A 25,985-nucleotide genomic window follows, 5' to 3' on the forward strand; every position below is an offset into this window, starting at 1 on the left:
TTTGACCACAACCAGTAGTAACAGGTGCATAAACTCAAGCACATAGCTATGCACTCTCCACTGACAAAACATTAGCAGTAGAAAGGATTGTACTGGAGAACTCAGTGACTTTAAATGGGGCACTGTCAATGGGTGCCAACTTTACCATAAATCAGTATGTGAAAAATCTACTCTTATAGAACTGCTCTGGTTAACTGTGTTGTCATTATGAAATGCAGGCATCGAGGAGCAATAACAGCCTAGCTATGAAGTGGTAGACTATGTAAACTTAAAGAGGGTGGCCACTGAGTGCTGAAGCACATAGCATGTAAAAAGCACCTATCCTCTGTTGACTCACTCACAGCAGAGTTTCAGACTTCTGAAAGCAGCATCAGCTCAAGAACTTGATGAAATGGGCTTCCCTGACTGAGAAGCTGCACACAAACTTAATATCACTATGTGTAATGTTAATGTCTGGCTGGAGTGGTGTAAAGTATGCCGCCTTTTGGCTTGGGTGGAAACGTGCTCTTTGGAGTGGTAAAGGATGCTTCACTCTCTGGCAGTCTGATAGATGAATTTAGGTTTGGCAGATGCCAACACAATGCTTGGTTTGGGAAGGGATGTCAAACCAGCTCATATAGGGGTGCCAGTAAGGTATTAATGGACTTTTGGTAACATAGTGCATGTATACCTATGTATGAACCTATACATAATATATGCATAACCAGTTACGGCGGACTGCACGATAACGTGCAGTCAATACACTTGACTTATAGGTTTCCTACTCTTTAGCATTTGTTTGCTCAGAGGTTGATGCGCTTGCTGTTTCCTGAGCAGCTCTTCTTTTCTCCACCCTAGCGGCCCGCTCTCTCTTCTTCCGTCGGCATCTTTTCACGTTAAAACTGATTAAGTCATTGTGTTGCAATTACTTAGTACGTTTTTCTTAATTTTTCACTTAAGCTGGCACTTAAGTGTTCAATCTACCTCATGAATGATTTAAGATATGAAGAGGTAGAGGAAGTGACGGCGAAGGGGCTAGGGAAGAGAATGTCGCCTGTACGCATGCGCCGCACTGCTGCCCTGCTGCCGAGAGTTGATTCTACAATAAAATAAAATAAAAATAAAAGGTAATAAATATCATCACACCGAAAGCGGATAGCCGACGTCAAATTGTATATGTGTACCAAATTTCAGGTCAATAGGTCAAACGGTTTACAAGCTACAGGTGACTTAAAATCCTGGACAGACAAATGGACAGCCATGGTAGCGTATTATATAAGAAGATATATTAAGCTACAGAGGAAAAGGAATAAGTGATTTCTTGAACAAAAGAAGAGGCTGAAATTTTTCAGCAGGCTAAACATTTTTCCCAGTGCCTGTGGCAGGGTCTGTGGTTACTTGAAAAGCCAGTCTAGTCTTCTCTTTTCTCTCTGAAATAACATTCATATTGCAAGATATATGTTAACCTCTCACAATGACTTCATGTGATTACTTGATACTGTGGTGTCTGTATCTTTTTGACTGAATTCTGAGCCCCCTTTCAAGAGCTCAGGTGTCACGTGTTTCATCCCAAGCCTATTTTAAGAAGAAAGAATTTTACTGTACTCTGTACATGTGACAGTAAAATGAATTCAAACTAAATAAACACAAATTGAGAGAGAGAGAGAAAGAGAAAGAAAGGTTGGGAGCATGCACTGATACAGCGCGTTGCTGCACCCACCACACGAGGAATGACCTCAGGATGCCAAATCAGTTCCTGAGTGCAGCCATGCAATGGGTGACACCACAACACCACACTAGTGTGAGGTTTTTTACAGTGGCCAGAGTGCCAATCCTGCCACCAACCCTCATGTGTTCTCTGCAAGTGGGAGGGAAAAATAGCTGCTTCACAATTTTTATTGAAAATCTGAGCTATTAAAGTATACTGGGGCTTGGGTGGGGCCTGAATTCTGCTTTGTTGCTTTCCTTTTTTTAAATATCTGCTATTTTGTTGTCTTTTTTCTTTTCAGTATTGTTTTCCTAGTTTTATGAACTCATTTGTTGTATAAGTTCAACTTGATTGTATGCAATTAGGGAATCCATTCCCGGATGGGTTTATCCATTCCTGGGAATTCGGGAATTCCGCATTTCATTCCTGGGAATCCCGGGCTCCCGGGCATGACACAGTGCACGGGCATCTCACATGTGAACGGTTTTAGAACAACCGACACTTATTTTTAATAAATCTACTGCAATATGTTGACACAAATAAAAGACTAACCTTATCTACAAGCAGTTCATGCTGTCATAGAAATACATTTATCTTTAGCTGTGGTAATAAGAGCATTGGAAGCACAACATCCTCACAGGTGGCGCAGTGGTAGTGCTGCTGCTTTGCAGTAAAGAGACTGTGGAAGATTGTGGATTCGCTTCCTGGTTCCTCCCTGTGTGGATAGCGCTTTGAGTACTGAGAAAAACGCTATATAAATGTAATAAATTATTATTATTAACGTGTCCAGCGTGCGGTCATCCAGGCAAGAACGCACATTCGTGCAGAAGTGCGACAGCCGCTGAGAAAGCACGCTCTGCCTCCACTGAAGTAGGCGGCACAGTCATCAAATACTGATACACTTGTTCTAAACAATGCTCGCGCTTGCCGTTGCTCTCAAACACCACCATTTCAGCTTTTACTGATGCATCCAGTTACTTGTCATCATTCTGTGATGGCAAGTTTCTTGGCACAGATAATGCGGATGCAACAGACTGACACATTGCAATTTCAAGTTGCTGTTCAAAGCTGTTGTCTGATGATTTGCAAGCTGCAGCAATGGCGCCTCCTTAATTATTTTCAACTATTACTCTGTTATTTCTTGATCAATTTTTACATGCTATATATGCGAGCTTGGCCGTTCCCGTTTTCCCGGGAATTACAGCAGTTTCATTCCGGGAATGGATTCCCTATATGCAATGTTAATTTCTTCAAATAAAATAAAATTTAAAAAAAATCATATTTGGAAAATGTCTGGGATTAAAACACTTATACTGCGGTGGGTTGGCACCATGCCCAGGATTGGTTCCTGCCTTGTGCCCTGTGTTGGCTGGGATTGGCTCCAGCTGACCCCCGTGACCCTGTGTTCGGATTCAGCGGGTTGGAAAATGGATGGATGGAAAACACTTATAGATTTGTACATAGATAATGTCTTTGCATCCTATGAACAATTACGCTTCAAAATTAACTCCTCATCGACACAATTTTTCCACTACTTTCAAATTAGAAACTTTGCTAAACTGAACTTATCCAGTTTCTCTCACCTCCCGCCTATTTCTGTTTCAGATGAATACTGTATTGATTAGTCTTGAAGACTCAAATAGTATCTCTGCTATATATAAAAACATTTTGAAGTGCCTTCCTTTCAAAGATCCCAGGGTACTGTGGGGAAAAGACCTTCCACTTAATATTTCAGAAAAGGAGTGGAAGGCACCCATGCATAGAATACAGTCTAGTTCCACATGTGCAAAACACTCAATTATTCAACTTAAAATCTTTTCTTGAGCACATTTATCTGTTTATAATTGTCCAAAATGTATCCAGGACAAGATTCAACTCATGAATGTTAAAATCTAGCTCCAGCTTCACTGGGCCACATGTTTTGGGTGTGCACCAAATAAACATAATTTTGGACAAAAATGTTTGAATGACTGTCAGACAGCCTTGGTGTCACAATCACTCCTAACCCATTAGCCTCCTTAGCATTAGACCTGATCATCTCTCGGACTGTAAAAACAGCATTAGTCCTGTGTATCACTCGGGCAACTGTATAGACATGTCTTGCATAAGCGTTAGTCCTGAGGAATTACTCGGGCTATAAAAATTATATTAGCATTAGTCCTTAGCGATACTCGGGCAACAGTATAGACACGTCTTCTTCTAGCCTCATAATGCACTCTCTTGACAGAGATATGAGCAGAGATTTTGAGGAGCCTCTCATCAGCAGTGATGACGAAGTGAATCTGTCTTAAGGCAGTAAAATTGAAACAGTGAAACCAAAAGTGATTCTGATGAATCTAAAAGTGATGCTTGCATCACTCATACCTGTGCAGTGTGCTGTTTAAAAGCAGACCAGTCTGGAAAGAAAATCCGCAAGAAATCACGTTACTATTAACCCAACTAAGACATTGGGTTGTACATATTTTACAGTAGAAAGATGGGATTTAATAAAAATGTCATTTTTCAAGCCAAAAAATACAGTGGAACCTCGAGATACGATCACCTCTGTATACGAGAAATTCAAAATACGAGGAAAGTATGAGCGAAAAATTCAGATCTAAATACGAGCATTGGCTCACGTAACGAGCCACGAGCCAGGCTGTTATGAGGGGCCAAACAGGCCATAAATCATATATTTCTGTGTGTAATCTATTGGTTTACGTATCAACACTATTGGTTTATGAATATTTACTATCGGTTTGCGTGCATACTTAATTGGTTTGCGTGCGTATAATACTGGTTTCATTCATATGAACTATATTGGTTCGTGTCCGTATATTATCGGTTTGTGCGTGAACTATATCCGTTTGTATATGCATAGTACTGGTTTGCATATGAACTATATTGATTCGCGTGTGTATATCAGTGGTTCCAGTACGTTTGTTATTGGTTTGTGAGTGAACTGCATTGGTTTTCGGTTGTATGTTATCGGTTTGCGTATGAACTATATTGGCGTGCGTTCTGTGCTGGTCTAACGATGGATTTGTGTATGCACTATATTGGTTTCATGCACGTGTTATACTGGTTTCATGTGGGTAACATATCGGTTTTACGCTTGAACTCTATTGGTTGTATGTGTGTTCCATGTCGGTTTCTCGTACGAAACATACTGGTTTGCGAACGAACACTATTGCAACTCTGTGTATGAACTATATCGGTTCTGCGTACGAACTATATTGATTGTTCACGTGATCTTCAGTGAAAATGGGCGGGGCAAGAAACAGGAACTCAGGGGCCGGTAGTGTCATGGAGCGTGTAGAGAAGCTGACAGGAGACGGATCTGGGTTTACTTTAAACAGTGCAGTATTTTTTTCCACACGATAGGTTTGGGAAAGGACTTGGTGGTAATTATTACTATTTAATAGAATCTGCCATCGAGTGTGTAATGAACACAAAGCTGAAGTTAAGTACGTATTTGGTCGTCTTTTTATTTGCTTCCAGCTACATGCTCCCTTGCAACCCGCGACTGTACTTTTTCACACAGCTTTTGCAAGCTAGTTACTTATTCTAAAGGCAAAATATTCTACATTTACGACTGACGCCTTTATCCAGTATAACATTTAGTTACTACTGGTTACATTTCTTATGCCCAGCGATCCCGCACCGTGCCGCCTATTCAGGTGAAGTGACATGCTCATGGTAACACAGTGTCACTATCAGGACTTTAACCGAGAAATGTAGGATTTAGAGGGCAAAGCCCTTACCACAATGCCCCAATGCTTGCACATCTGCAATGTGTATATTATTTGACATAATATAATCTTGTCCAGGACAGATTCCTTTGTTAAAGTTGAGTGTAACATTTTCAACCCGTTCAAGAGCTAAATCTGGGATATTTATTCTTTCAAATAATGTATCAGTTTGCAGATTAATGTACACGCTGTATAATATTTTACCATGCACTTAACATTGAAGAAGAAGCTGGTTTGTGAATAAGTAGCTGACTACAAGCATATGTGTAGCTAGGAGTGAATAAAAAGCCACCTGAATGTGTACCTAACTTAAGTCCCGTGATCATTTCAGATGTTAAACGTTAATCATCACCAAGCCCTTTCACAAACATTAAGTGGCATACAAAAGTATTCAATCCCCTTGAAAGTCATAATTTTCTGCAAGACAAAAGATTTATACACATTTATTCATTCAGTATTTTTCTTATGCTGTGACAAAACATTTCCAAAGACAAAATAAACCATTTTCTGTAGACGTTTAACTGAAGAAGAAAAACTCCAAAGTTAATGTTTGCATAGGTATTTAACCCTCTGTGCTTTGGAAGCTCCATCATTACACCAATGACAAATTAATTACAAAGGTGACAGTCGTTTAACAGTCATAATTAAACATTATGAGGTGCTACTTGTAAGTCCTTTCTGTCTCTCTGGATATAAACAGCCCCCTTTGTAAGGGCCGTAATCTTTGGTGGACAGTCACTGCAAAAATGAAAACAAAGGAGCATTCTACTGATGTGAGAAACAAAGTTATTGAAATGCACAAGACTGGGAATGACTATAAAAATATCAAAAGAGTTTGAATGTCCCATTGCACGCTGTTGCATTCATCACCAGAAAGTGGAAGGTTCATCAAAGTACACAGACTCTGACTAGAACAGGCTGTCCCTCAAAACTCAACATCAGAGTGAGACATCAACTGGTGAGAGAGGCGACTAGAAATCCAACTGTCACTCTCAGACGTCTGCGATGATCTTTAGCTGGAGTAAAGGTGCTGGGGTCCACAATTTCAAGAGTTCTCCATAAAACAGGCTTCTATGGGAGAGTAGCATGAAAGAAGCCATTCCTTAAGAAGGTCCACATAAAACAATGTATGGCGTTTGCCACAAAGCATGAGAAAGACCCAGTTAAAATGTGGGAGAAGGTTTTATGGTCATATGAGACCAAAACAGAAGTTTTTGGACAGACGTAAGAGGTATGTGAAGTGTAACACTAACATTGCCCAGGCCTCAAGAAACAACATTCCTACAGTGGAATATGGTGGTGGCAGTCTCATGCTATGGGGATGTTTTTCATGTGCTGGGTCTGAGAATCTTGTCAGAGTTGAAGGGACAATGGATGGACACATATACTGCACAATTTTGCAAGAGAACTTGTTCCAGTCTGCTATGAAAGCTCAGGAGAAGATTCATCTTTCAACATGATAATGACCTTAAGCATTAGGACAATGTGACACTGGGATAGCTCAAAAACAGAAAGGTGAATGTTTTGGAGTGGCCAAGTCAAAGCCCTAAGCATAACCCTGTTGAGAATCTGTGGCACTGTTTGAAAACTGCTGTTCAGAGGTGCCATCTCACCGACATAGAGGGTCTCTAGAAATCCTGCCAAGAAGAAAGGGGCAGAATCACTCCTGAGCAGTGTGCAGAACTGGGGCCTACTTACAAAAGAACGAAGGCTGTTACGGCAGCAAAAGGGTTCTTGACAAAGTATGAATGTGTTGGGCTTGAATACTTAATGCAAACATCAACTTTGGAGTTTTTCTTCTTCAGTTAAATATCTACAGAAAATGGTTTATTTAGAAATGTATTGTTACAGCACAAGAGTTCACATTAAAAAGAATGAATAAATAAACGTGGAAAAATCTGTTTGTCATACAGAAAATTAGGATGACTTTTAAAGTGATTGAATACTTTTGCATGTCACTGTTTGTTTCTGAAAGGGCTTGGTGGTTATTATTTTTAACAGTATTTTCCCATAATTCTGAAATATTCACGGGGCTGACGTGAGGTGCACATTCTGCTGGCTTTTTATTCAATCCTAGCTACATCCAGTATATGCTTGCAGTCAGCTACTTATTCATACAGCTTTTGCACACCAGCTTCTTATTCTAACAGCATGGCAAAATATTCTACAGCATGTACATTAATCAGAATCATTACAAACTGATCAATTATTTGAAAAAATAAATATTCCACATTTTGGTTCTGCACAGGTCAAAAATGTTAAACACAACTTTAATTTAACAAAGGAATCTGTCTTGTCACAAAACTGTGAAAATTAAGGTGGCTGAACGTGATTTAACACTTTACAGTGCCCATGATAGCACAGTAAATCCTATTTATCAGATATTGGAGTGGAAATACGCAGGTACTCGTACCTGGCAGGGCAAAAATCGGCTGCATCTTAAAAAACGCATATGCCTTGTCACAAAACTGTGAAAGGTAAGGTGGCCCAATATGATGTAACTCACATATACTGGTCCTAAATATGGAACATTTAGCTTTTCAAAGAATGGACACGATCATATCATGTCAACTAATATGCACGTTGCAGATGTGCAAGCAGTGGGGCATTGTGGTTAGGGCTTTGTCCTCTAAACCCTACATTTGTCGGTTCAAGTCCTGATAGTGACACTGTGTGACTATGAGCATGTCACTTCACCTGTCTAGGCAGCACGGTGCGGGATCGCTGGGCATCAGAAATGTAACCAGTAGTAACTAAATGTTATACTGGATAAAGGCGTCAGTCGTAAATGTAGAATATTTTGCCTTTAGAATAAGTAACTAGTTTGCAAAAGCTGTGTGAAAAAGTACAGTCGCGGGTTGCAAGCGAGCATGTAGCTGGAAGTGAATAAAAAGACGACCAAATACGTACTTAACTTCAGCTTTGTGTTCATTACACACTCAATGGCTGATTCTATTAAATAGTAATAATTACCACCAAGTCCTTTCCCAAACCTATCGTGTGGAAAAAAATACGGCGCTGTTTAAAGTAAGCCCAGATCTGTCTCCTGTCAGCTGCTCTACACGCTCCATGACACTACCGGCCCCTGAGTTCCTGTTTCTTGCCCCGCCCATTTCCACTGAAGATCACGTGAACAACCAATATAGTTCGCACGCAGAACCGATATAGTTCATACACAACATTCCGATAGTGTGCGTTTGCAAACCAGTATGTTTCATACGCAAAACCGATATAGTGCACACATAAATCCAGCATGTTACTTTCACAAAGCCGGCATAGTACGCACACATAAAACCGGTAGAAGACTGACAAGGACTCAATGTAGTGCATACGCAAAACCAATAGCGTTCATATGCGAAACCGATATATTACCCACGTGAAACCAGTATAGTGCATATGAAAAACCAGTGCTATACGTAAGCAAACCAGTAGTATACGAACACAAACCAATATAGTTGATACGCAAACCGATTGCATACGCACGCAAACCAATGCAATTCCCTCACAAACCGATAGCAAACGCACGTGAACCAGTAATAAAGTTCAATTCAGTATAGTTCATATGCAAACCAGTGCTATGCATATACAAATGGATATAGTTCACGCACAAACCGATAATATACGGACACGAACCAATATGGTTCATATGAAGGAAACCAGTATTGTTTGCACGCAAACCAATTAAGTATGCACGCAAACCGATAGTAATCATCCATAAACCAATAATGTTCATGCGTAAACCAATACTTTACGTACAAAAATATATGATTTTTGGCCTGTTTGGCCCCTCATACCTAACAGCTGAAGCAGGACGGTGTAGACAAGGTCAGCTGCATTAAGTGTCTCGCCTGTTGCAGAGCCCGCATGGGAGAAGCAGGTGAGACGCTAACAGAGAAGAAGCACCAGGGATTGTCATCTGTTTTTTGAAGACTGCTTCCTGTTGACGTTTTAACCTCGTGTTAAAGGATTGTTATTCTTGTGTATTTTAAACCTCCACTTCACAACTGTTTTAAGGATTATTTATTTAAAGATTTATTGAATGCTCTACTGCACTTTGGACACCTGTTTTGATTCTTTTAATAATCAGTTATATTATTTACCAGTGTTATTTATTAAAGGTAGACTACAGTATATATAATTTATCAGTGTTATTTGTTAGGAAAATTGATTTTTATGTTAATATATTTGGGATGCGGAACGGATTAACTGGATTTCCATTATTTTCAATGGGGACGTTTGTTCAAGATGCGAGAAATTCGCTATACAAGCTCAGTGCTGGAACGAATTAAACTCGTATCTAGAGGTTCCACTGTATAACGATTTTTGCATGTTTTTTCAAGAAAAAATGTAATACTAAGGAGGTTATCAACTGTGTTTGGTGTAAACCCAGATGGGCTTAAAATGGAGAAGGATAAACAAACTGTAATTGTCTTAACCTCACTACTAGCTTGTAGACTTATCTTGCTCAAGTGGAAGAATCCCACCCAACTTCTTTTGTGTAAGTGGATAAATGATGTTCTATTCTATTTGAAATTGGAAAAAAATCAAATTCTCACTGAAAGGATCTGTTCAAAGCTTTTCTAAAATATGACAGGATAATCAATAACATTTTAGAATAAACTTCTAGATTGGGATATAAGGATACTCTCCCTTCCTTGCTGCTTTTAAAGATTTGCTCTGGTTGTTGGCTCTCCTCTCTTTCTCTTGGGTGGGAGTTGAATGGTTAAGTTTGACTTGATTGAAATTGGAATGTTATTTGCTTCAAATTAAATTCAAGAAAAAAAAAAAAATTCAAAAAGTATATTGAGGCTATAATATTTTGCTTTGGTACAAATTAGACCGCCATATTGAATATAGGTTGGGTCACCCTTACAAAATTGTCAAATCTGTATTATTCACTAATAAAAATCTAGTATGTTAACTTGATCTTACCTTCTTTAACTTCAAGCTGTAGATGAGCGTTATAATCATATCCCCATCTTTGAATTGCACACCAGTAGGTGCCCGCATCAGATTTCTCCAGACTGTTAATTGTCACTGTGAACACACCCCGAAAGTCATTAATAACAATTTTATTGCCTTGGCTTTGAGAATCACTTTGTTGCACTGTTTCACAATTGTCCCAGTCTTCTCCTCGGCACCAGTATTTAACATAGCCTGCATATCCTTGGTCATAGGCGCACTTGACACTGACTGATTGTCTTTCAAAGCCAGAAATGTAGCTATTGATTGCTCTCAGAACACAGTCACCTGCAAAGAAAAGACAGAACTGGGGTGAGACAAATGCATGGTTGTTATTGTAATTATTTGTATAGTAGATAGATAGATAGATAGATAGATAGATAGATAGATAGATAGATAGATAGATAGATAGATAGATAGATAGATAGATAGATAGATAGATAGATAGATAGATAGATAGATAGATAGATAGATAGATAGATAGATAGATACTTTATTAATCCCAATGGGAAATTCACATTCTTCAGCAGCAGCATACTGATACAATAAATAATATTAAATTAAAGAATGATAATAATACAGGTGAAAAAACAGAAAAGTAGTATCATTATTACGCATATTTTAGAAATATTGATACTCATTTATAGGTTAATTTAATTAATGGTGCACCACTGTAATATATACATTTTCTTTATATGTAAATAATTGGTAATAAACAATGATATTAACAATATCCACTCATCCATTTGTTTTATTCACACTGTTTTTCCATCACACATTCATAAGTAGATTGCCCTAGTCCCTAGACATGTAGCAGGCTTCAAGAAGATTCTAGCTCATTGATGGGCAACTCCACACCTATTCATGACTAGAAGAGCAGGTCTTAAACCCCAGTGTAAGCTTTAAAAGGTGACAATGCCATCATGTCAAGTACATTAGCAATACCATACATTTACTTTATGCAATAATACAATAATAAATAACCACTGATGACATTAATTAGACATTTTTATTGTCAAATGGTCAATTGAAAGACATTTGTACATGGTGGAAAATTCTGGAAAGCAACAGAAGTAAACTTTCTGAAATTAAAAAAAAAGATCCACTTCATTGTTTGGTCTTTGCTGCTAAGAAATATCAATCTAATTGTGTGTGAAATGAATAGCCTCGACACACGGAAAAGGTTTGGGGCAGCCACTCATATACTTGAACCTGGCTGCAAAAGGGGAGAGGGTTAAGCACAAGTGTTGAGTCCAAAACAGAACTGATCAACGGAGGGAAGATGTCGGGTTTTAAAGGCAGGTCAGGGAAAGTGATGTCATCAGGGCCAGAACCGGAAGTGACATCCCCGGGGCCGGAACCGGTAGTGACATCTTCAGACCAGAACCGGAAGTGACTTCTTCGGACTCAGGCAGAATTTCCTGTGTCTGGTCAGCAGAGATGAAAGAGGAAGGTTTACTGCACCCCACCACCCCCTGGCCTGGTGTGGAATGACCTTCTTTTGGTCTTTTTGGCTGACTCCCATGCACATGTGTGTGACATGTGTAGCCAGAATTGTGCAATGATGTTTATAAGGGGCATGGAAGATAAAGGAGAATTTAGCAGATGATCTGACCTACAACTTGACAGACGTCACTAATGCAGATGTCTACCCAGCGAATGATAATTGTTAAAGGGACTCAAAATGCTTTATAGTGCATGCCTTATGTGTCTGTCTGTGGCATGAGGGCAAAGGAGGACGGAATGAAAAATAGCATTGTTCTAATAATAAAGAAGGAAAAATAATACTGTGATAGTTTAGATGCTTGGTCGTGTAAGTGAAATAGACAGGAAATAAAACTGCCATATAGAGAGTGGGTAGCAAAAGATAGTGCTCCTTGATAGCCTCAGAAGTCTTGAAGTAATAAACAAGATTACTCAAGCAAATTTAATGACATTGGAATACATTCGAAGGCTATTAACAGGGTTTTGAAAGGAACTGGTGTGGTGTTGTGTTATCTACATAATTCTGAAGCAAATTTGGGACATCACTATGATGTGGAGCCAAGGTGAGAGAATCAGTATTGTACAGAAAATCTACAGATCTCTTATGTGAAAATTAAAATTGTATCATCACTTATTAACTCATATCTTCAATTATATCTTCTATCTCATATAGGCCTGCTTTACATTAAATCTGTAATGTCTTATCTAACGCAAGAAGTAGCAGCATGTGCACACATACAGGATGTTGATCATCATATAATTAATTGAAAGCAACATTCTCCTCATAACATAATTAGATTTAATGCTGCAAGTTCAAGACTATGTTTTCATTACTCATGACGTATTTACCAGACTATTGTATTGTATTGTATTTACCATCGCATTGAACATTGTATTATTTCAGTTTAGATACTAAGTGCTAGATAGTTCCCGCCCCAGGAGGAAATTTGTCTTTTTACAGAAGCCAGTTTAACGATGGTTGAGTATTATCAAAAAGCAGCATGTTCAATGTTCTTTTTTAAGCTCTAATGTTTTTCTTCCATGTCTTTTAACCCCTTAGTCCTAAAGAGGGGCACATCTATTGGATGGCTTGTTCCATAAAGATTTAGGATTGGTCTTCATGAATTATAGTCCATCAACATCTTTATTTTTTACATACAATGCCAGTCTGCTCTGGGAACTTCTGAGATACCTGTCCTTTCCAGTTTATAATATTCTCAGTTACTTGATATGCCATCCCACACTGGGTTTTTGGATTTGCTCTTTTCTTTGGAAGGCTTCATGCAAAGTTGTGTCAATAGAAAACAAAGCTAATGACATAGATCCCACCCTTAAACTATGTTAAACTGGAACAGTATATTTTTCAGTACTAAACTTTGTAAACATCACTAAAAACATCATTTATTACATTTCAGTATGCTCACATACAACTTCTGAGCCTGCACTTGAAGGGCGCGGTTTCTCATCAGCTACTTTCTGAACGCATGTTTCAACTGGAAGTGTTATTCACGTGATGTTCCTGTTCAACAGCCCTCTGTTTTTAATAAGATGTGAGAAATGCTTAAATTTACAATGCCTTTTTCTCATCAACTTCCTCTTTTATTGGATGACACATTTTTTCATTCTGTCCACCATACTAAAGAAATCTATATTTATGCTCATTAGTAGTCAAGCCCTAACACAGCACTTCTTTTAAAGGCATCTTGCACAGCTAAGCATGTTAAAATCTTACAACAAATTGTTGGGAGGTGGAATCAGAAAAGAACAGAAAGTGAAAAATAAAGATTTTTACACTGATAGAATGAAGTGAATATAGGGATCTGTATGTGATGGCAGACATTGTGAGTTTAAGGTGTGTCCTGGAATCAAATCCTGTGGGATCATCTTACAGAGGGAAAGAGAGATAAAGAGGTTGTTGCAATCAGAAGAGAAGCCTGCAATAACTACAAAAGAACACCGTGGGAGGTGATAAAAAATGTTTTGAGTTTTCTGTTACCAGATAAACTACCCATCCATCCATCCATTATCCAACCCGCTATCTCCTAACTACAGGGTCACGGGGGTCTGCTGGAGCCAATCCCAGCCAACACAGGGCACAAGGCAGGAAACAAACCCTGGGCAGGGCGCCAGCCCACCACAGAGCACACACACCCACACACTCACACACCAAGCACACACTAGGGACAATTTAGGATCGCCAATGCACATAACCTGCATGTCTTTGGACTGTGGGAAGAAACTGGAGCACCCAGAGGAAACCCACACAGACACGGGGAGAACATACAAACTCCATGCAGGGAGGACCTGGGAAGCGAACCCGGGTCTCCTAACTGTGAGGCACCAGCGTTACCCACTGCCAGATAAACGATCAAAAACAAGTTTTATCTTTGAAAGTATTCCCTTTGAACACCACAATATGTTTTATTTTGTGATCAACTATTTATTGAATATTTCCAATATAGTAAGTAAAATGGAACTGTCCAGAATGTTTTATGTTTGCAAAGCCTTTTCTTTTCTATAAGATGACTTGATGTATCTATTGTTGTCCCAGCGTACCTCACAGAGGCAGCAGTTCAGATCAAGTCATATAGAGCCAGTTCTGGAGAATAAAGTAGGTCTGCCATTTCTTCATGTTCATAATTTCACAAAGCAGCTTATGCCAACTCATGGAGTGCAGATTTTTTACTTACAGCTTTACAAAAACGCTGCATATTCTGCCCAGGCAATAATGGATATTCACTTTCTCTTTTGCACTCATTTCTAAACCCTTTTGGTAGAGCTCATAAATAAGTGCAGAGGTTTTAGGCAGTGCATGATGTGACTAAACTTGCTAGTGACATGTTAGGTGAAATGTGAATGCATACTGTATATGGCAGTCTGACAGTCAGAGGGCAAAGAGACATGGTCAAGCAGAAAAAGTAGTTTCATTAAGAAACTTTCTTACTTCCACCTCCATAGCTTATCCCATGTTCGTTCATTCCTCTCCTTTTCTAATGCTGAGAAACTTGTCCATGCTTTTATCACATCCCTCGCTGATTATTGTAACTCCCTACTGGCAGGTGCCCCTTCTAATTTTCTATCACAGCTCCAGTTGATTCAAACCTCTGCTGCAAGAGTCCTTACACGGACCAGCAACAGCGAACACATCACACCCATCCTGCTGCACCTTCACTGGCTCCCTGTGTCTTACAGGATTGAATATAAAATTCTATTATTAACCAACAAAGCTTTAAATGGCCTAACAGCGACTACATCAGTGCTCCTGTCCGCCCACTAATGTGCTCTGATTCTGGCAATTTCATTGTGCCTCACACTAACCTGCACTCTATGGGTGACAGGGCCTTCAGCTGTATAGTGCCCAGACTTTGGAATGACCTCCCAAAATTAATGAGATCCATCCACCCATCCATCCATTTTCCAACCCGCTATATCCTAACACAGGGTCACAGGGATCTGCTGGAGCCAATCTCTGCCAACACAGGGCGCAAGACAGGAACAAACCCCAGGCAGGGTGCCAGCCCACTGCAGGGCACACATACACACACACACACACACACACACACACACACCAAGGACAATTTAGAATCGCCAATGCACCTAACCTGCATATCTTTGGACTGTGGGAGGAAACCGGAGTACCCGGAGGAAACCACGCAGACACGGGGAGAACATGCAAACTCCACGCAGGGAGGACCTGGGAAGCGAACACAGGTCTCCTTACTGAGAGGCAGCAGTGCTACCACTGTGCCACCATGCCAAAAAGAATGACTCAATTCATTCTTTTAAAAAACAACTTAAAATTCATCTGTTCAGGAAGACTTTTAACTTAACCTGAGATTCTGCCTCTTCTATCAGTTTACCTCTTTGTCCAGATGTTCATAATAATTTGTGTGTGTGTTATATATCAAATGATGTAATATGTACATAGAAACTCTCCCTGGTTTAATGAAAACACTCGAGCACTTAAATTAGAGTGTCGAAAACTGGAGCGCAGATGGAGAACAACAAAGCTACATGTCTTTCAAATTGCATGGACAGAGAGTGTTAATAAATATAAAAAAGCCCTCTTTAAAGCTCGGTCAGAATATTATTCTACATTAATAGATAGCAATAATAAAAATCCTCGGGTACTGTTTAGAACAGTGGCTAAATTAACAAATGGAAATTCAGATCAACAGTGCAAAATACCAACAGACATTAGCAGTACAGACTTTATGAACTTCTTCAATGAGAAGATTAAAAATATAAGATCCCAGATCTCTGCATCACAGTACAAACCAAATACTAGCTTAGCAGACCCTGTCTCACATTGCACTCAGCACTTTAGTAATTTTAATCCTGTAACTGAGCAGGAAGTCTTAAGTTTAGTTTCTAAAATGAAGCCCACTACTTGTTCCCTAGATCCAGTGCCAACAAAACTAGTAAAAAGTGCAATGGATGTTCTTGCAGCGCCTATCCTAAACATTATCAATAGTTCATTATTGCATGGCACAGTACCTGATACACTAAAAGTGTCAGTCATTAAACCATTACTTAAAAAGTCAGACCTTGACCCACATATACTAAATAATTATAGGCCTATTTCAAATTTACCGTTTCTCTCTAAAATACTAGAAAAAGTAGTCGCCAGTCAGCTTCAGACACACCTTACGCATTACAATTTATTTGAGAAATTCCAGTCTGGTTTTCGCACTGGTCATAGTACAGAAACGGCACTAACACGGGTTGTAAATGACATTCTGATATCCTCTGATGAAGGAAACTCCACTGTAATTATGTTGTTGGACTTAAGTGCAGCATTTGACACCATCGACCATTCTATTTTACTGCACAGGCTAGAAAATGATGTTGGGCTTACAGGCACCGTGCTCGCTTGGTTTAGTTCTTACTTATCAAATCGATTCCAATACGTACAGAAATGTGCTGACAGTACTCCATCATTATACACAGAAGTTCAATATGGTGTCCCGCAGGGCTCAGTACTGGGACCTTTACTGTTTTCACTGTACATGCTTCCACTGGGATCTCTCATTAGGAAACATAATGTTAATTTTCACTCGTATGCAGATGACACCCAGTTATACCTTTCATTTAAATCAAATGAAGTTTCTCCAATGTTGTCTTTAATTAGTTGTGTTAGTGAATTAAAGGAGTGGATGAATAAGAACTACTTGTCTTTAAATACAGATAAAACAGAGATGTTAATTGTTGGAGAGAATGATGCTGATCACAACAATATTTTGTCATCATTTAACTCAGTGGGAATCCCAGTCAATTTTATTGAATCAGCCCGCAATCTAGGAGTTATCTTTGACTCTAGCATGTCATTTAAAGCGCATATTACAAAGTTGTCCAAGACATGTTTCTTCCATCTTAAAAATGTTAGGAAATTAAGGCGCTTTTTAAATAAACAGGATTCTGAGAAACTAATTCATGCATTTATCTCTAGTAGGATTGACTACTGCAATGCGGTGTTCACTGGATGTTCAAACTGTTCTTTATACAGCCTCCAGTTAATCCAAAATGCGGCTGCGAGAATTATTACAAGAACAAGAAAATACGAACACATAACTCCAGTTCTTAAATCCTTACACTGGCTCCCGGTTAAGTTTAGGGCAGATTTCAAAATCCTTCTTTTAACATATAAAGCATTAAATGGTCGAGGTCCGGCTTACTTGTCTGAACTTATCATGACTTACAAACCAGAGTGCACATTAAGATCTCAAGATGCCGGTCTGCTTATGATTCCAAGGATTAATAAAATAACAGTGGGAGGTCGAGCTTTTAGTTACAGGTCCCCTAAACTGTGGACTGGTCTGCCTGCTACTATAAGAGATGCCCCTTTGGTCTCAGCTTTTAAATCCCGGCTGAAGACTCTCACTACTTCAGTTTAGCATATCCTGACTAGAGCTGCTGATTAACTGTACAGACTGCATCTCTGTTGTTAGTCATTAGCACTTAAACATAAGTAACATGACAGTTATAATTGTATACTAACCCTCACTTATTCTGTTTTTCTTCTCAGTACTCAAATGTGGCACTTGGTGCCATGGCCCACCTGCCAAGTTGTTTTGCCTGCCTAAGGAAAAGTCATCTCTGATGGAGGATCGCAGGAATCGTGGGAAAGAGGGGTCCTTTCATCGGATTGGCTGGCCCAGCACTGTTTCAGCCGTGGAATGGCCAAATGGGGGAGACAGCTTGAAGGATGAGGTCTCCAGGACTCTACACAAATCCAAATCTTATTATGGGATATATCATCTACTGTTAAATTCTGCTCTGTACTTCTAAAATTTATATTTTTTATTTCTTACTATATTGAGAAATTGTTCTGTTCTGTGTATTGTATTGTGTTGTATTGACCCCCTTCTTTTGACACCCACTGCACGCCCAGCCTACCTGGAAAGGGGTCTCTCTTTGAACTGCCTTTCCCAAGGTTTCTTCTATTTTTCCCTACAAGGTTTTTTTGGGAGTTTTTCCTTTTCTTCTTAGAGAGTCAAGGCTGGGGGTCTGTCAAGAGGCAGGGCCTGTTAAAGCCCATTGCGGCACTTCCTGTGTGATTTTGGGCTATACAAAAATAAACTGTATTGTATTGTATTGTATTGTATATGTTAGGCTTTTCTTTTAGTATTGAATTTAGTATTTTACTCTGGTTTATTGTCTTTTATTCTATTTAATTCTTTTGTATATCCTGTAACTATCTGTTTTAGTGTTCTGTTCAGGAAACATTTGTATCCAACATTACATATAACTGCTGTTTCTTTCTGAGACTATGTGAAGCACCTTGAGCATGGAGAAAGGTGCTATATAAATAAAATGCATTATTATTATTATTATTCACTTTCTTTTTCCAGTACTGGATTACTAGGGGTCTGTTCTGGCAACACTGGGCACAAGGTGGGAACCAACCCTGGAAAAGGTGGCAATCCATCCTAGTCTAATAAACTAAAACATTGAATGGAGTGACTAACACAAAGCACACTTCTACAGATAGTTTTGCTAGGCTAAAAATAAGGAAAATGTCTTCATTTGTATGCAAAATGCTCCCTTGTGAAACATCTTAAGATAATAGTATGTGCATGATTGCATACACCCCATAAAAAGTTGCTTCCAAGTTTCTATTTTTATAAGGTACTTATCACTTATATCCAACTGTTTACATATTTCTGCTAAACACAGTTATTTTCACATTTTCCATTAAGTTCATGGTTTGTCAATTTTATGAAGCATTTGGAAGGACAAGGTGCCCTGTAAATATTTACTACCTGTGTTAAGAAATCCATATGTAATAACATGATTGCAGTCCATTAAACTACAATTAAATGAAAAGCTTTATCTTTTAAATAACTATAATGTTCAATTTTTACTATACAGCTTGAATAAACAGAAATAGAAATATTGGTAAATTGAAGGAACAAGACTTATATTTTCATTTTTGTGACATTATTATTATGTAACATTACCATATAGTAATAGTTTTGTATTTTTTACCTTGATAAGTGACCAGCAGTAAAATGAAGAGCTTTGTCCATGCCATGCTGATCCCAGTCCTACGCTGCCTTGGCAAACTCCCGGCACACACCCAGCAGCACACTGTGATATATGACAGATGGTCTCATGCAAGATCCTCTTTCATTTTTCAACTGTCCTTGTACTTCACAGTTTTGTCTGCTGCGGCTTTCTCTTCACATGTTCACAAATTTTGCTTGCATGCACGCTTTGCTTATAATAGTTCAGAAACCTGGCCTGTGCTCCAATTGGAAAAGCAAAAGAAATGTAACCGATAGTATCTCAAATGTTGTAAGTCACCTTGGCTAAAGCCATCAGTCCAATAATGAATAAAAATATGAAGTCTTGAAAAAGATTAAAACAAGACTAGCAAGAGATCTCACAAAATATGACACGCTTTCAAACTAAATCCTCAATATTGACTTTTGACTTTTACCTCAGTTGTATCTCATGTCTATTTTTTGTCTAAAGCTATTTCTCCTGAGGAATTTTAGGACAAACATTTGTGACAAAGTTGATTCTTAAATGAAACATAAATGAGAATCTCTTTTAAGTCTCATGAGCCATCAATGATCTACCTTTGAGCAGTTAAATTTTTCTGTGAGAAACTTTTTTTATGGTTAGTATTTCCAATGGACAGTAGTATCTATCTATATATATAATTCACTAAGCAGCCGCCAGCGCAAGCAAGACACCCATGGAGCTCGCAGGACGGAGCCACGCCCACCAACTCTAAGACCATTGGATACGACGACAACTCGCAGAGCCATGCCCACCAACTCGGACGCAGCAACTCACAAAGCATGGCGTCATTGGATACGACGACAACTCGCAGAGCCACACCCACCAACTCAGATGCAGCAACTCACAACACAGGGCATCATTCACATTCATCTCTGTTACACTCCACATGTACCTCTGAGCCACGTTGACTTTTCATTATTGTTTTCAGTTACGACGCACGACCGTGTCCACCATCGCAAACTGTTTTACACGCCATGGTCTTAGAGTTGGTGGGCGGATCTCCGTGAGTTGCTTTTGCAAGCGGGCACATGACCAGGCAGTGTGTATGCTTCGAGAACGAGGGTGGATGCGACAGGACCATCTAAGAAGAAACATGTTTGTCGCAGGTGTGAATCGCTGTATGCGGCGTGTAAAACAGTTTGTTTGTCGCGGATGTGAATCGCTGCATGCAGCATGTAAAACAGTTTGCGAGAGGTATCCAATGGTCTTAGAGTTGGTGGGCGGGTCTCCGTGAGTTGCTCTTGCGACCGGGCACATTGGTCTTCATGAATTATAGTCCATCAACATCTTTATTTTTTACATACAATGCCAGTCTGCTCTGGGAACTTCTGAGATACCTGTCCTTTCCAGTTTATAATATTCTCAGTTACTTGACATGCCATTCCACACTGGGTTTTTGGATTTGCTCTTTTCTTTGGAAGGCTTCATGCAAAACAAAGCTAATGACATAGATCCCACCCTTAAACTGGAACAGTATATTTTTCAGTACTAAACTTTGTAAACATCACTAAAAACATCATTTATTACATTTCAGTATGCTCACATACAACTTCTGAGCCTGCACTTGAAGGGCACGGTTTCTCATCAGCTACTTTCTGAACGCATGTTTCAACTGGAAGTGTTGTTCACGTGATGTTCCTGTTCAACAGCCCTCTGTTTTTAATAAGATGTGAGAAATGCTTAAATTTACAATGCCTTTTTCTCATCAACTTCCTCTTTTATTGGATGACACATTTTTTCATTCTGTCCACCATACTAAAGAAATCTATATTTATGCTCATTAGTAGTCAAGCCCTAACACAGCACTTGTTTTACAGGCATCTTGCACAGCTAAGCATGTTAAAATCTTACAACAAATTGTTGGGAGGTGGAATCAGAAAAGAACAGATAGTAAAAAATAAAGTTTTTTACACTGATGGAATGAAGTGAGGGCGGCACGGTGGCGCAGTGGGTAGCGCTGCTGCCTCGCAGTTGGGAGACCTGGGGACCTGGGTTCACTTCCCGGGTCCTCCCTGCGTGGAGTTTGCATGTTCTCCCCGTGTCTGTGTGGGTTTCTTCCGGGCGCTCCGGTTTCCTCCCACAGTCCAAAGACATGCAGGTTAGGTGGATTGGTGATTCTAAATTGGCCCTAGTGTGTGCTTGGTGTGTGGGTGTATTTGTGTGTGTCCTGCGGTGGGTTGGCACCCTGCCCTGGATTGGTTCCTGCCTTGTGCCCTGTGTTGGCTGGGATTGGCTCCAGCAGACCCCCGTGACCCTGTGTTCGGATTCAGCGGGTTGGAAAATGGATGGACGGATGGATAGAAATGAAGTGAATATAGGGATCTGTATGTGATGGCAGACATTGTGAGTTTAAGGTGTGTCCTGGAGTCAAATCCTGTGGGATCATCTTACAGAGGGAAAGAGAGATAAAGAGGTTGTTGCAATCAGAAGAGAAGCCTGCAATAACTACAAAAGAACACAATGGGAGGTGATAAAAAACGTTTTGAGTTTTCTGTTACCAGATAAACTATCCATCCATCCATCCATTATCCAACCCGCTATATCCTAACTACAGGGTCACGGGGGTCTGCTGGAGCCAATCCCAGCCAACACAGGGCGTAAGGCAGGAAACAAACCCCGGGCAGGGCGCCAGCCCACCGCAGAGCGCACACACACACACACACACACTCACACACCAAGCACACACTTGGGACAATTTAGGATCGCCAATGCACATAACCTGCATGTCTTTGGACTGTGGGAAGAAACTGGAGCACCCAGAGGAAACCCACACAGACACGGGGAGAACATGCAAACTCCATGCAGGGAGGACCCGGGAAGTGAACCCGGGTCTCCTAACTGTGAGGCAGCAGCATCAAAAACAAAAGAAGTTTTATCTTTGAAAGTATTCCCTGTGAACACCACAATGTTTTTTTTGTGATCAACTATTTATTGAATATTTCCAATATAGTAAGCAAAATAGAACTGTTCAGAATGTTTTATGTTTGCAAAGCCTTTTCTGTGCAAGCCATCTTCTATAAGATGACTTGATGTATCTATTGTTGTCCCAGCGTACCTCACAGAGGCAGCAGTTCAAATCAAGTCACACAGAGCCAGTTCTGGAGAATAAATTAGGTCTGCCATTTCTTCATGTTCACAATTTCACAAAGCAGCTTTTGCCAACTCATGGAGTGCAGCACTGTAAAGTCGCAGAAAAGGAGAAGCAACATCTTTGCTCACCATTTTTTACTTACAGCTTTACAAAAACGCTGTGTATTCTGCCCAGGCAATAATGGATATTCACTTTCTCTTTTGCACTCATTTCTAAACCCTTTTGGTAGAGCTCATAAATAAGTGCAGAGGTTTTAGGCAGTGCATGGTGTGACTAAACTTGCTGGTGACATGTTAGGTGAAATGTGAATGCATACTGTATATGGCAGTCTGACAGTCAGAGGGCAAAGAGACATGGTCAAGCAGAAAAAGTAGTTTCGTTTCATAGCTTATCCCATGTTTGTTCATTCCTCTCCTTTTCTAATGCTGAGAAACTTGTCCATGCTTTTATCACATCCCTCGCTGATTATTGTAACTCCCTACTGGCAGGTGCCCCTTCGAATTTTCTATCACAGCTCCAGTTGATTCAAACCTCTGCTGCAAGAGTCCTTACATGGACCAGCAACAGCGAACACATCACACCCATCCTGCTGCACCTTCACTGGCTCCCTGTGTCTTACAGGATTGAATATAAAATTCTATTATTAACCAACAAAGCTTTAAATGGCCTAACAGCGGACTACATCAGTGCTCCTGTCCGCCCACTAATGTGCTCTGATTCTGGCAATTTCATTGTGCCTCACACTAACCTGCACTCTATGGGTGATAGGGCCTTCAGCTGTATAGTGCCCAGACTTTGGAATGACCTCCCGAAATTAATGAGATCCATCTACCCATCCATCCATTTTCCAACCCGCTATATCCTAACACAGGGTCACGGGGATCTGCTCGAGCCAATCTCTGCCAACACAGGGCGCAAGGGAGGAACAAACCCCAGGCAGGGTGCCAGCCCACTGCAGGGCACACATACACACACACACACACACACACACACCAAGGACAATTTAGAATCGCCAATGCACCTAACCTGCATATCTTTGGACTGTGGGAGGAAACCGGAGCACCCGGAGGAAACCACGCAGACACGGGGAGAACATGCAAACTCCACGCAGGGAGGACCTGGGAAGCGAACCCAGGTCTCCTTACTGAGAGGCAGCAGTGCTACCACTGTGCCACCGTGCCAAAAAGAATGACTCAATTCATTCTTTTAAAAAACAACTTAAAACTTATCTGTTCAGGAAGACTTTTAACTTAACCTGAGATTCTGCCTCTTCTATCAGTTTACCTCTTTGTCCAGATGTTCATAATAATTTGTGTGTGTGTTATATCTCAAATGATGTGATATGTTAGGCTTTTCTTTTAGTATTGAATTTAGTATTTTACTCTGGTTTATTGTCTTTTATTCTATTTAATTCTTTTGTATATCCTGTAACTATCTGTTTTAGTGTTCTGTTCAGGAAACATTTGTATCCAACGTTACATATAACTGCTGTTTCTTTCTGAGACTATGTGAAGCACCTTGAGCATGGAGAAAGGTGCTATATAAATAAAATGCATTATTATTATTATTATTATTCACTTTCTTTTTCCAGTACTGGATTACTAGGGGTCTGTTCTGGCAACACTGGGCACAAGGTGGGAACCAACCCTGGAAAAGGTGGCAATCCATCCTAGTCTAATAAACTAAAACATTGAATGGAGTGACTAACACAAAGCACACTTCTACAGATAGTTTTGCTAGGCTAAAAATAAGGAAAATGTCTTCATTTGTTTGCAAATTGCTCCCTTGTGAAACATCTTAAGATAATAGTATGTGCATGATTGCATACACCCCATAAAAAGTTGCTTCCAAGTTTCTATTTTTATAAGGTACTTATCACTCATATCCAACTGTTTACATATTTCTGCTAAACACAGTTATTTTCAGATTTTCCATTAAGTTCATGGTTTGTCAATTTTATGAAGCATTTGGAAGGACAAGGTGCCCTGTAAATATTTACTACCTGTGTTAAGAAATCCATATGTAATAACATGATTGCAGTCCATTAAACTGCAATTAAATGAAAAGCTTTATCTTTTAAATAACTATAATGTTCCATTTTTACTATACAGCTTGAAAATGTGTTATATAAATAAATGTTATTGTTGTTACATATAGGGACAATCTTGTGAATAATAATAGTTGCATTATAATGCACCTTTTTCATTTTTGCACATCTATGCAAGTAAATATTATCTATCTATGTTGTGATATGTCTGCTACTAATATTCATGACAGTTTCCAACCTGCTTAATCCAGACCAGAGTTGTGGGGTGGGAGGTGCTGGAGTCTAGCCCAGCTGACATAGGGTGCAAGGTAGGAACACACCCTGGACAGGGCACCAGTCCACCACACAGGCAAACAGTAAACAGGCAAAGGCACACCCACCCAGTAGGGCCAATTTAGAGTCACCAATTCACTTGATCTGCATGTCTTTGGACAGTTGAAGAAAACCAGACCACCCAGAGGAAATCAGACATGTACAAACTCCTTACTGCGCAGCAGCACTACCTCTGTGCCACCTTGCTGCCCACCTTATTCCATGCATTATTGTATTATTGCATATACCACATACAAGTATCTGTCTTTGTGCTGTAAGTCTCACATATCTCTTGCTGTTTTAATGCTTCTGTTGAACACAATTGTGCACTTAGTTTTTAAATATCAATCAATACTCAACTTCTCTATTAAGCTCATGAAAATTGGTTTGTTTGTAATTTACAGAGCATTTGGGAGGATGAAGAACCTTGTAAATACCTACTACTAGTATTTGGAGATCCATATGGGATAATGTGATCCCAGTAAATTATAATGCATGGAAAGCTTTAGCACAAATAATAGGAATATTCCATTTATAGCATACAACAGAAAAAATCAAAAAACACCTTGGCAAAGAGCAGAAATCAAATATATTACTTTTGTAGCTTTATTATAAGATGATATCCATCCATCCATCCATCCATTTTAATAATCTACTTATCCAGTGCAGGGTCACAGGGCAGCTGGAGCCTATCACAACAAACAATGGGCATAGGCAGGAACAATGCCTGGACAGGACGTCAGATGATATACTAATAGTAATGTAATCATCTGTCTAGTAAAACTATTTAAAACATTAAGGGTCACACCTGAGAGTACATCCGGAACATGCTAATGGGCTATCTGGAGTGCTCCATGGTGTGGCTTAAAAGGAGCCAGCTGCCACTATCCGGGGAGCCAGAATCGATAGGGAGAGAGATGAAGCTTGCTGGAGTAGGAATGGAGGCAAAGGAGAGAGAAAGCCAAGAAGAAGGCAAAGTGTTTATCTGTGCTGTACTTATTGGTGTGGTGTTTTGTATATGCCAGCTGTGAGGAGTGTAAGCGAAACGCTTTCCCACTGAAATAAACTTGCGTTGTGCTTGGAACTTGTGACTGGTGTCTGTCTGTGTCGGGTCTGGGTGGCCGGTGTACCCCCTGCAGG

The 25,985-nt window shown here is 39.8% G+C and overlaps 1 protein-coding gene across 2 annotated transcripts in view; it reads right to left on the reverse strand.

Annotated features, from left to right (window-relative positions):
• The window catches only part of LOC114653141 (polymeric immunoglobulin receptor-like), a 68,002-nt gene extending 48,473 nt beyond the window's left edge, over positions 1 to 19,529 (reverse strand). For both annotated transcript variants that reach the window (XM_051929204.1, XM_051929203.1), the window contains exons 1-2: positions 19,354 to 19,529; positions 10,351 to 10,668 (exon numbers count right to left, since the gene is read on the reverse strand). In XM_051929204.1, coding sequence (XP_051785164.1) covers positions 10,351 to 10,668; positions 19,354 to 19,399 — 364 coding nt within the window. In that variant the 5' untranslated portion in view covers positions 19,400 to 19,529. The remainder of the gene's footprint in view (positions 1 to 10,350; positions 10,669 to 19,353) is intronic.
• Positions 19,530 to 25,985: the final 6,456 nt, after the last annotated feature.

Source organism: Erpetoichthys calabaricus, chromosome 6, assembly GCF_900747795.2.
Source record: "Erpetoichthys calabaricus chromosome 6, fErpCal1.3, whole genome shotgun sequence".
Taxonomy (NCBI): domain Eukaryota; kingdom Metazoa; phylum Chordata; class Cladistia; order Polypteriformes; family Polypteridae; genus Erpetoichthys; species Erpetoichthys calabaricus.